The sequence below is a fragment of the Pyrgilauda ruficollis genome, unplaced genomic scaffold (assembly GCF_017590135.1).
Source record: "Pyrgilauda ruficollis isolate IOZ18807 unplaced genomic scaffold, ASM1759013v1 scaffold311, whole genome shotgun sequence".
Classification (NCBI taxonomy): domain Eukaryota; kingdom Metazoa; phylum Chordata; class Aves; order Passeriformes; family Passeridae; genus Pyrgilauda; species Pyrgilauda ruficollis.
In genome coordinates, this window is record NW_024524501.1 from 83,813 (window position 1) to 97,012 (window position 13,200).

The 13,200-nt window shown below is 39.8% G+C and overlaps 1 protein-coding gene across 3 annotated transcripts in view; it reads right to left on the reverse strand.

Moving 5' to 3' along the window:
* The window catches only part of NPNT (nephronectin), a 49,100-nt gene that overhangs the window by 19,261 nt on the left and 16,639 nt on the right, over positions 1-13,200 (reverse strand). For 2 of the 3 annotated variants that reach the window (XM_041474200.1, XM_041474199.1), the window contains 4 exons: positions 12,358-12,450; positions 5,488-5,607; positions 4,522-4,641; positions 261-395 (listed from right to left, as the gene is read on the reverse strand). In XM_041474200.1, coding sequence (XP_041330134.1) covers positions 261-395; positions 4,522-4,641; positions 5,488-5,607; positions 12,358-12,450 — 468 coding nt within the window. The remainder of the gene's footprint in view (positions 1-260; positions 396-4,521; positions 4,642-5,487; positions 5,608-12,357; positions 12,451-13,200) is intronic. The other variant, XM_041474201.1, reaches the window with a different exon arrangement.

Below are 13,200 nucleotides of genomic sequence, written 5' to 3' on the forward strand. Positions count from 1 at the left end.
CGGCTTTGGAAAGGAATTCCTGCAGTCATCAGCTCTGTTCTCCTCACTAGCTTCCCCACAAGAACCAGCTACGGGAATGTGGGTTAAATACATGCCTTCTCTTTCACAGCCTATTTCTATAATCCACCCTTTCTTAAAATACCAATTCAGTGTAAAACAACATTTCAGCCGTAATAAATAAACCTTCCTCTTTGAGCCATTAATTTAATTTTCAAATACACAGCTCTATTACACACACATGAGAAATAGCTTGTTATTACCATGGCACTGGTATTTGCCTCCAATGTACATCAGGTCAAAGCCTTTATGACACCTGCAAATGTAGCTCCCAAAGGTATTGACGCAGTGCCGGAATCGTGGGCAGAGAACCCTCCCAGCAGCACATTCATCAATATCTGTGGAAACAAAGGAACTGTATTATTCTTAATAACAGTTAAAATACAATGCATGCTGTCTAAATGAAACTGGCTTCACATAATGGAAAGCTAAAGAATAGCCAAAGTATTTTTCATAAGGGCCCTTGGTCAGCCAGCAGTAATTCCTGAGCACTTCTTCTGGCTGTGCCCTCCAGTTCAGCTCTGGGTCACAGGCAGATGCCCAGGGAGCAGCTGATGCTCACCCACTGCTGCTCTCCCTGCCTGGGGAGCTCTCAGACGAGGTCAGGCTGACCCACAAAAGCTGCCACTCACTCTGCAGCCCCTGGACACCGAGCCGAGGCTGCTGAGTGCTCAAACACTAATTCTCACTGAGGTAGAGACCTGCCACGCACGGCTGCTTCCGACGCGCGCAGCTCCTCCTGTTTGCTGGTTATCTACAGGGCACAGTTCAAGCCTTTGCTCTGCAGCTCTATCAGGCTCTTGATCTATGGGAAAGCAGGGTTTTGCTCTCCACACCGCTCTTTTCCCAAAAGGAGCCCTTCAGCTGCCGATGTCAAGAGTGCAAAACAAAGCCGAGTGATTGATGCCCCGCTGCTCTTGTGAAAGAGGCCTGAACAAGGCAGAGCCTCTTCCAGTGCACAGAAAAAATGTTACCACAAAGCTGCTGGTTAGTGAGTCAGGGCAGCTGCCTGAGGTGGGGGAGATGGAGCTTCAGCTTCTCCCCAGGCTGGGCTCCCACGGCCAACAGAAGTGACTTAAAGCCATGAATTGCTGGCCAGGTGGGTCGTCCCAGGAGCTCCTGCTGGCACTGTCCCACTCTGCATGAAGAATTACTGAGGACAGCAGGGATTCAATCCTGAGCTCCCACACTCCTGGCCCTCCTGACTGCTCTCTCTCCATCAGGAGCATTGCTGGAATGCTGCAGTAAAGGCCTCAATGAGAAAGAAAACTAGGCCAATACCGGGCACCTCTCCACATGCCTGAATCTTCCCATAAATCTGTCTCTTGATTTGAATTTATTGTTAACATTTTAGACTTTGAGTATGGTACTAAGTTTTACAAACTCTACCATGCTTCTTATTACAATTTAATCAACAAGTCACAATTTTCTATCCTTTATTAAAATATTATTTCAAGGTTTATTATTGCAAGGTTTATTATTGCAAGTTTAAGACTCTTGATTACTAAGAGTTAGTTGGGATTTTTGTTGGTTTTGGTTGGGTTTTTTAATCTTTAAACCACAGCTTCAAAAAGTAGTTCAGTAAGAACAAGATTAACCACTGAATGTATTTCATCATGGCATGGATTTGATCTTTAAAAACCTAATGTAGCATGTCCTGCTTCTTCCTCTGTACATATGCATATTAATTCACATTTTTGCACATTCACATGAGGCAAAAAATTATGTTAAATTATTGCAGCAGTGTAGTGGTAGGCAGTTATGTGTCCTAGAGATACAGGACAGAAATGTTAATACACTGTTCAAAACTGATGCAAAAATATGGAAAAATGTAAGAGCCTTCCACTTGCATATAATGAGAGGTGCGTGGATGCTCATTGCTGAGGGTAAATTCACTTTTTGATCAGTAGCCAGAAGATGATCTGCTAGTGCTTGTGATCAGTTCCCTGCAGCTCTCAAACAGTGCAGTGACTGTGGCTTCTTTCAAGCCAATCCACGCCTGGACCAAAAGGTGTAGAGCTGCTTCCCTTCGCCTGCTGCAGCATGCTGTGGTTCATGCCTGCTTCCTATGAAAAGCAGGGCATGGAGGGGGGATTTGGAGCTCACCTCAGCACCAGGGAGCTGCTCCAAAGGCACACAAGGCAGTGTGATGATCAGCACCTAATGAGTGGGATGGTCAGTGTCCACCAGAGAAGCAGAATTGCTTCTCTCTCTTGTTGCAAGTATGACCAGATTACCAACTCAAGCACAAAATAATCTGAGACTCATTTTAAAATAGCATAATTTTTAAGTTTACAAAGCTGTATCTTCAATTTTCTAAACACACATAAAAAGGAAAGAATTAATTTTATAGTGAAAAATCATTATTTTCAGCCCTCAAATAATTTCAGAACATTTGAAGATGAAATGTGTATATGGCTCATTTCATTAAATTAAAATCCCAATCCAAAAACCTGGCAAGACCAATTGATTTATTGATTCAAGAGTCATTAATCACTTAATTAGCTGTTTAATCCACATTTTCTCTGAATACTTTGCTGAATTATTTTTTCACTTTGTTGTCATTTAGTTTATACAATTTAACTTTATAGCCAAATTGATGGCTCTTTACTGATTGTCTGAAAGGAACATTTTAAACAAGGGAATGCTCAGCAAGTGTTAAACTAAGAATAGAATAATGCCCAGAGGAATTTCCACCTGTGCTAAAAATAGGCATTGCATTCCCAGCTGTCTTTCAGACTTTCCTCAAACAAGGATTTCACGAGCTGTAGGCAATGCACACTTCCATTTTTTGACCACCACCCACACTTCTATTTGTACTGCAGCATCATCCTGACCCTTGCTGGAGCCAACAACTTCCCCAACAGTGACAAGCTGGTACAAACATGAGGGAAAAGCACAGCCTTAGTCCCAGGTAGCTTCAACCCTTTGAGGTATTTACTGCAACTTGAACTTGAAAGGGTGCATGTCATAATCACTTCTTACCAAAAAAGGGGAGAACATTATGTTACGATGCAGGAAGAACAGGCATCTCTTGCTGTAACTATTTGCTCTGTATTGTACAAGGCTGCTCTGAAATTCTTGTGGAAATTTTAGAAATAGGTTTTGAGGTCTTTCTGAATGATGACCAACTAAAATGTGGGTACACAGTTCTTTGCCTTTCTGGGGAAAAAAAAATGTTTTTTTGAAAACTGAAGAACTCAAAGAGCTTCATAGGATTGGTTTGAGTGTTAGTCTTTGGCATTAAAGTACACTTTGTCTATTTCAAAGTATGAAGTTTTCCTGAATAGAAAAATGAACACTAGCAGAATGTTGCAAGCAGTTTTTCTAGCAAATTTCTCTACTTGAGGTAGCTTTCTTGAATTTGTACTTAAAATCATTCAGCTCACTATGGCATGGCACAAGTATCTTCCAAAGATCTCTTTGCCATAATATCCACAATGGGATTTATCACAACTTAATCCCTTCAATATGCAACAACAGTAGGTTTTTTCCTCCTGTGCTTTCCAATTTTTTCCATACACAGATGTGCCAATCATGCACTTCAGAAAGCCTCTGAGTTGGTGTGGATCCTGCTCTTCTCATCAGAAAATCTAGAGTCTGTCCCTTTCTCTGCCAAAAAACTTTTGGTCAGCATGGGTTAGGCACTTGGAGAAACACCTACCCTGTGGACAGCCAAGATACCCAAAGGGAAGATTAAGACATCCCCATTTTCTTATATTCTTTCAGTGTTACTGGTTATGGAATTGTAGCACTTCATAGAGTATAAATAATAAAATCACTGGAGCATCATATCCCACTCAGGATGTGTAGTTAATGACTGATGAAATCACATGGCACACTGTTCTTCAGACCATAGTAGAGTCTGATTAACCATAAGCACCTTTTCCATGTTCACAAACGTGAGAACAAAACATTTCATTTTTATACACTCTAAGTTTCTGTGTTTATTTTAACCTGGAGTTTTCACAGTATGGAAGAAGGACAGCACATTCAATCCCACTAATACCGGGAACATGCACAGACCTTCACCTTGCCCGACTACAATATCAATGATTTTTACAAATTATCCCTCTACCCACTGAGCTAGACACCAACTCACTGGATATGAGGGAAAGGTGGTCTCCCCATTCCTTTTTTTTATGCAGGCAGGCATTTTGGAGTTAGCAATAATTTTAAATGACCCAAAGTGGCAAGTGGCTTGGATACCAAGGAGTCTGTATGGGCTTTAGGCAGACAATGACACTTGCAGGACTGGAGCAAAACACTGGCGATCTCTGACATGAGGGCACCTGAGCAACAGCCCTATTACTGTTCTCATTACTAACAACTTTAAACTGCCTGTTCTCTAAACTGCATTCTAAGTACCTCTGACAAACTCTCTTGAACTGCATTCTGTGCAAGGATAAAAGCATTCTGGAGAAAAAAAAATTAAAAATGTTAAATCTACATCTGATCACCTACCGACACAAGTCCTGCCATCAGGCCCAAGCTGCAGCCCTGGAGAAGGACAGCGGCAGCGCACCTCCCCTTTCAGCACGTCACAGCCATACTGACAGTTTGCCATCAGGCAGGAAAGGGCATCTGGAGAAAAATAATTGAACACATTTAGATAGAGACTGTGATCAGTGCTACAAAATTAATGAAAATTTTGGAGAATTAAGACATCACATATTTATGATAAAAGTGGGGAAATGCTTGTATGGTTCAAAGAGGAAAAAACATCTGCTAATAAAATTCTTCTTTCCACAAACTAAGAAAATTTTCTCTAGTGTACAATATTTTCTCTAAGCAAACTAAAAAAAAAAACAAAAAAACAAACTAACACAATTGTAGTAAGTTGTGTTATTGAATGCAGTCCCTAGAATATAAAGCCTAATATGTACTACAGACTCTCCTGGACAGTTACTGCTGTTTTAAAAATGGGATATCTCTTATTGAAGGTAATTTCTCTCCCATTACATCTGTCCAGATATTCAAAATAACTGTTTTTATGGGAACAAGTAGGAACTTGATCCCTGGAGAGATGGCAGTACAATTTTTATACCAGTCAAACAACCAACATCTGCAGCATTAAAGATTTACATTCATAAGGCCATAAGGCAGCAGAAATGCAGGTGTCTTGCTGCAATGAAAACTGCAAGCACTTGTCCTCAAAGGCCAATTAGCAGTGATTTACAGCACTGAAGAATGCTTTGGGGGAAACTTTCAATAAAACTAATAAAATCAAAACAATTGCTCCTGGCTTTTTTCAGCCTAATTTAACTAGAAGGAAAAAAAAAAAAGAGCTCATCTTGTATGGCTGCCTAATTTCCAGCAAGATTAATCTTTTACTTGAGGACTCAATTTCATTTCATAGAAGTTGTCCAGGGAAACTCCAGCAGGGATTCTGAGAAGCTGGGAAAGAGCAAGCACCAAGGCTGGCCGTACTTGAGCACGTTCCATCTGGCATTAGCATGTAGCCGTTCAGGCAGTAGCACTTGTAGCTGCCGTACGTGTTCATACACCGGTGCTTGCACGGCCGCGGCTTTAGTCCACACTCATTCAGATCTGAAATGAAGGGCACAAGGGAAGAGGGTGGGAGAAGAAAACACACAAGGCATGCGTGGCAAAACTGCCAGTTCAGGCTGCTGGAGAAGGAAGGGAAAATACGGCAATTAGCTTTTTATATGCAGCTCAGCCGATAGCAAGCGTCCAAACCATCCTGCACGAAGCGCTGTTCATCCCTCCAGGCAAGCAGCTTATTTGGCTTGGTTTCATAGATGTCTTTTCAAAAATGACAGCATTAGCATTAGATGAAGTGCCAGCTGCTTCACTAGACAACACACAAGCTCAGGCTGCCCACATCTTGCCACTATTCACATTGATGTCACATCCAGGACCAGGCAGCACTCGGAAGAAGGAGGAGAGAGAAAGCAAACATCACTCTGCAATCACTATCAGTGATTCTGATAGCAATTCAGTGATTCACTATCATGCTTCAAAATTAGTGGCAGAGGCAGGTGGGAAAGCTGATGCCAACTTACTTCAAATAATCTCACAGAGAAAATTTAATCCTTATCATTTAGAAAATTCTCAAAGTATCTGACACCAGCTGTATTTGTCAAGGACCATCCATGAGGGCTAGCATTTCAGACTTACAATTTAATAGAGAATTCATGGCTTGAACTGAAAATATTTAGCCTACAGTTTCCATATTAGTAGGCAGAACTTCAAACAAGAAGATTATTTCTTTCAGAATTCTCTTCCAAGAATATGTGTTGATTTTGTCTGGGTAAGCCAGAATAATTTGTCACTTATTATTGCTGCTATTTATTTGCACAGTGATGAACAAAGATGAAAATAATAAATCTATTCATAAATCCAGCCAGGGAGGACCTAAGAAAATGAATTATCAACCGTCATCTCTAATATTGCACCATGCTGTCTGGCAGTCTTTTGCAGACAGAGAATTGCCATTTTTTCCAGAAGTTTTCCAAGAGCCATCTCCCAGTGGCACCATCATTTCAAGTGTCACTCAATCCATGTAGCAGAAAAGTAAGCCTTGAGGCTCCCATCATGTCATAGATACACACACAGTAGCCACTTCATAAAATGCCAGCTGAGGAGGTGACAGATGCCTCCTGTGGACTAGAGGGAAAAGCTCAGGGTTAAGATGCTGATCCAGAAAGATAAATACACCTCTGGCTGCAATGAATTCATTGACTGCTTTTCAGAAAACTTAATTGAGTCTATGTAGTAAATGGAGTGAAAAAAGTTACATTCACTGTAGAGGTGAAGTTAGAGAAAACATTGATTCTAGACAACTACACCTGGAATTTTACAAGTTCTTAATGTCTGGATTATAAATTTGTCCTGAAACTCTGTAATCCACTGGTTTGTGAGAGTAACATTCTTCATCCCACTCTTTCCAGGCAAAATATTTCTAAATGGCATTCTAAAACTGAGAAATATATTCCCTTTAATTTGATTGGTAAAATGCAGAGACATCAAGAGAAAAATACACGTATCACACTACAGGTCACCGATGTAATCCAAACTCAGCTGCGACGATGTTGCCTGTTTTGTCACTGCTGCTCCTGAGAGCTCCTAAGTGTGTTTACATGTATCACTAAACTTGCTGCCTTCTGGCCTACTTTGTTTCCATCTTCATGGGGTCAAGGAATACCGAGCATCATGCAGACGTGGCCCTCCCCAGAACCTTCCCCCTTAGTTCATTTTCCGAGGTCTCAGGAAGAGCAGCATATTTAAGGACAAGATTACTTCCTGCTCCCCTCTTCTGCAAGAGGGTAGCGGTAAGGGATGTGGTTTTCCATTTCTACCTGTTAAGGCTGGACAAGATGTTTCCAGGAAACCTGAAGGGGAATATTTTCTCCTCAAGTGGTGAGGAAGATCAGGAGAGCCAAAGCAGGACTTTGGAGAGGAAAGATTGCCAAAATAAGAGCAGGACCTGTGCAGGATAAAGAAGGAGCGATGACCACCTCTGCCATCTTCCTGGGGACCACGTGCTGCTGAGACAGCATCCCTTTTCAGCTCTCACACTTTGGGAGTGGGAAAAAGTTTGAGCAGCTGCAAGGAGAATATACTTCTCACAGCAGGCACCAATGCCACACTCCCAAGAAAGCACCTTCTGGGTTTGAGAGAAACAGCTGTAGAAGAAAGCACATTTTGTCCTGTGAAAGCAGGGTCTTCTGCTGGGAGTTGTGATTATAGCTATATGCCTAGGCCAAATGGAAATGCAGCAGATGATTATGCTACAGGGCAAGGACAAGTTTTCATTGTGAAAACCTTTGTGTGCAAAAAAAGGTTTACATAAAAATCTCCAATAATAAGCAGATGAAAGTTCATGTTTTGAAAGGCAAACTTCTCTTGGCAGCACAAAAAGTATTGTTTTTTCTTTTTTCTGTAAAGCACACCTGAAGTGGGCAGTTCCTGACAGACATTATAGGTCTATTAACATATTTATTACACATGCAATGTGTCTGTTAAAAAAGTCATTGTTACATTCAAAAACTGTTAGCATTTGATTTCAATTCATAAATGTATCCCTAAGGAACCCATAGTACTGAATATACTGAAGTTCACTGACAACCATCATTTTGAAGTAAGAGGGGAAAAAAAGTTCCCTTAGTCTAAAGTATCTGTATTCTCCCTATTTTCTACAAAAATAATCACTTTACAAAATAAAGGCATAACAGAGCTAGGTATAAAATACTTAACTAGAAGTAGGGACAGAATAAGGAAAAGTAACACTGAAATTAAGTTGACAAGGCAGGATTTGAACAGTGCCTTGTGTTAAGTTCTAGTGTTTAAATTCCACTGCACTTCAGCTCCTAAGTTTAGACACTCCTGACTACTAAAGAGCTGTTGTGCACTTACTTCCAGAGTTATGACCACAGACTCAAAGTTGAAAATAAGAATTTACGACTGTTCTCAGTATATTACCCTGCATAGAGTATAAATTACATTATGAGCCTTAAAATACTGGATCCTTCCATAGGACTCTGAATTCTACACGACCACTTGACACAAAGTATTCCTAGTACAGAAATGAAAGCTCTGGTACTGACAAAAAGACACCTATTAGTAACACAGTGTGAGAATAGTATAAAGTTTAAAAAGTTAAACAAGTCCTTTTAATTTCTTTGTGGGAATGTCCACTCATTGTCCTGCATTTGAGAATTTCATTTTTCAATATTTTAATTTCCCACGTTGCCTACAACTGCACAGCCAACGTAAAACCACACTCTTGATTTCAAAGTAACACAAGGCAGCAGAGTACATAAAAGCAGACTGACTGTTTTGGCCACTATGGGAAGCAGGTTTATAACAAACACAAGCTGCTGAGCACAGGTATTTTATATCTAAAGGGATTAAATGAAATGTGAGTGCAAGGGAAGGACAGAGCGTTATGCTGGCAAACCTGGATGTGACCCCTTTGCCTGCTGCGCTGCACCATGCATGGTCTTGGACCAACTTCACTGCACACCCAACCACGGGCCACTTATTTCTAGGCAGATTCAATGCCCTCTGCTATTTTCTTTTAATTAACTTCTGCAGACTTCAGCACTCAAGACTTTTTCTGCCTTTTTTGCCTATCACGTAACTTGGATCAGGCAACACTGAAGTTAAATAGTCAATACTACATTTACCCAACTCTGAAAATAGAAAGACAAGGACCAGAAATCAAGCAGAAAAATTAAACTGTTATCACCATATTAGAAACAGTAGATCAGCTTTCATTGCCAGCAGTTGCAATCACAGTACCATGTCAACCTCATAAGAGATTTCTATCACCTGAACAGTTCTGTTCACTTAGTCTGATTAATCAACAGCTGCCAAATTGAACTTTTTTAGCCCTCCTTTTCTACAACTTCCAACTTCATCTAAATTACAGTTTTGTCTTTATCTAACCTGATAAACAATTTCCATCACCATCACTTTACGCAGGAAATCAGAAAAGAAAAAAAGGCAGGCTCTGAAAGAAGAGCAGAGGAAAGAAACAATGCAAGTGACAACCATGAGTATGGCAGAGGCAACACTTTTCTGAATACACACAGGAGCACCAAGGAAATACAATCAATTATTTGCTCCACATGCTAAGGGCACTGCAGGTTCAGCTTTCACATCCCAGTCTATCAGCCTCCACTCCCTTTGCAGGAAATTGCACTCCTGTTTGAAGCCTTCAGAAAGGAGGAGCACAACATCTAAAACACAGGAACACCTCACCCCTCGCTGCTACATTTCCTGCAGGATGACCCAGGGGGTGCAACACAAGAGCTTCACTGCTCTGACCAAGTAGACTTGTGTGCAGCTGCACATCTTCACATGATAGGGAGAAGGCATAATAAAAATATGGCAACATGCATTACTTCACTTAATAAATACACATATATATCAAGTGCTGACAAGAATTTCAAGCAGTGAACTTTGCATCACTTTCCTAGAACAAGCAAGGTAAGAAAATAGAAAGTTACAGAAAAGAAGCCTTAGATTTTTTTGGATAAAGACAACCTTTCCCAGCCAAATAAAGTTAACATGTATGTGCCTTAGATTGCTAGCAAAAATTACAACTCTTTGTATTTGTTTACTGAATATTATTTGTTTTTATTTCAAGAGCAGCTACCAACTTTCTGATGAACATATTTGGAAAGTATGAGCTCTGTTACTATCACTATAAATGAAGAGAGGTGGAAGAGGGCATTTTCTCTCACATGACTCTGTTTTTCCACTGCTTACAGCTGTAAAGCTGGGATTAAAAAGCCAGAAGGAAAACACTAAAGCCATTCAGGAGATATGAATGCTGTAGGGAGAACACGTGGTTAGCTCTTGTGCAGTCATTGCAATTTGATTGCTGAGGATAGCGACATAATTTAAAAAGAATCAGGTAGTCTTGACTTCTGAGTGATCTAAAGCAAGGTATAGATTGTCACAGCAGCTGCAGTAGCACTGGGAAAGGACAAGCATCCAGCATCATCACACAGTCAGGGCTGAACAGCTCTGCTGTGAGGCTGGGCTGATCTCCTGGATCAGTCCCAGGAGCACAGCCTGATCCATGGGGCACACGACCAGATGAGATGTAAAGCCTGTTTATCAGAGCTTGTACACAAAGAACGCCTTTCACCAAGAACATGAGCATACTTCACAGCCCAGATTTCATGCTAGAAACACTTCCACCTCTGCAGGGAACTCCAACATCTCCTCTGCCAACATTGTTATTTCTGTTCTAGAAGTATGGTTCTAGAAGTATAGAATAGTTCTTACTATTCTAGAACAGGATGGAGAAAATGGGCAACAGGCTGAACAGGGCAGGTGCTGTATTAAGGTATAATGACATAGGTCGCATTTATCCTGTGCCATTTGAATCTCCTCCCAGCAAAAAGCAGACTCTGCATTCACTGCACACTTTCCAGTCTCACCCAAACACTGAATCAGCACACAGCAAGAATGCAGATCATGACCCCAGGAAGAGCTCAAGGGTCTCGCCACGCAGTAGAGCAGCAGCCGCCTGAACTGGTGCACACTGGGGCACCACTGCCAGCTGGCATCTCAGAAACCTCATCTGCATCTGCCAGGGCAGCTTTGTCACCAACACCAGGCAAGAATGTTTCATCAACACTGCCCAAAGTGCTTCCTTTGATAACCCATCACATTTTTCCATCTTTAGCATTTGGTGGCAAGTAAATAGTTTAGCTCAAGATGGAAGCCTCCAGCAATTTGCAAAGCATTATTTCAATATTGTTAAACTATTTACTACCTATAAAAACTGTTACACATACATCTAACTATTAGTTCACTGCACTGTTTTCTAAAACAGTTTTGGACTGACGAAAACATGTAGAATAAAATTATAACAACTCATTCTTTAAAATGTCAAACCAGAGTAAGGGGGAAAAAAAGACAGGATAACATAAGAGATGACAGAAACTTTTGAGAAAACTGAAAAACACAACACATATTTTTACATCAGTTTGAGAAGGATTAGTAAATCTGAAAATAAATAGGTATCTATTTTTAAAGAAAATAATTCAGTCTAAAAATCAACATGCCATAAGAAATTTAGCATTATCAGAGTATATCCTTAAAGAAGAAAATCATTCTAAACATCACATTTTTCTAGCATACTTTCCTCAGCACTCAGAAAATGCACAAATTTTCCTGTAGGCAGAGACAACTGCAAAAGAGATATATTTGAGACATCTTTGTGTGTGAACATGTCTTAGCCATCAAAGTCTAAAAATCACATACTACAATTCTCTAATTGTTTATGATATTTATAATATTACATGCTTTGGACATAACTTTAGAGAAAAAAAACCCCAAACAATGAAACTTGATATTCCAGTAAGAGAAACTTCATCTTTACAGCAACCTTTTACTAGTTTAATGCAACTTAGTTCAGGATTAGGAGCACTAAAATGAAAATGCATTAATTATGAGATTTTTAACGAAACAAATATTATTTCGCTATTCAAATCTGAAAATTGTGACTTTACAAAAAACAATCCTGACCTAAGGTTTAAATGATTTGCTTCTGATTAAGGAGAACAGGTAACTACATCCTATATGTTAATCTCATTGATTTCTTCTGAATGAAAGCAATTTTTCCCCTGTGTCATCCCACTGAAGATGTCAATCTCTCTACAAATTTCATTCCAAATATCAGACTTGCTGCCGCAGGAACAGATCTGGTATATGAGTTCATTACTCCATAAACACAGGGGACACAAACAGCATTGGTGGGGGTGGGTACAGAGATCAACAATACTTCCATGATTTCAAAAATAAATTCTTTCTTACCTTGGTTGCAAGTTTTTCCAGTGTATCCTGGGTGGCACTTACACTTGTTTGGCCCAATGCATTCACCGTGTTTGCACCCTGGCTGGCATATAGCTGCAAATAGAGGAATACTCATTATCTTTCCACTCCAGTCACAGCTGACTGTGTTTGAAATTATTGAATATTTCAATAATTTTAATATTTTAATTATTTCAAATTACTTTGAAATAAACAGCAACTACCTAACAAATAGAAGTAGTGTGTATGTTATATTCAGAAAATAAATACAGAACTCCAAGAAATAATAGAAAGCCATTTTTGGCTTCTCTGTCAATATGACACAAAATTCATAAAACAAGCTTTCAAAGCTTCAATAACAAAAGCATTGCTTTTGAAAAAATATAAGAATTCATGCACAAATACATTTTTGCTGATGTAGGATTATCCAACAGGAATATTTTCCTGGGCAACTGAAAACATTTGACAGATGTAAATTTTAAACAGCATTTCTAAGTCTTTTGCATTAGAAATGTTTTTCTATTATTAAACCAACTTTTTAAACCCACTGGAAAAATGCAGTATTTACTATGCTCTAAGATGTCGTTTATCATTATATGACAAAATGCAGATACACAATCCCGCTGAGCTCTCTGCTAAAGCAAGATAGACACAAAATAGACAGAAATCAGATGGTAGCATAACTTGAATACCCTGTAACCAGGATTTATCTATTTACTCCAGTTTAAAGTTCATTTTACAAAGTAACAGTATCATTTGGAATTTGCAAGTAACTAACCAGATCCAGCCGCAATATTAACCTGACAACAACAGGCTGTATCATAAAACTGGATGTATCAAGGACAT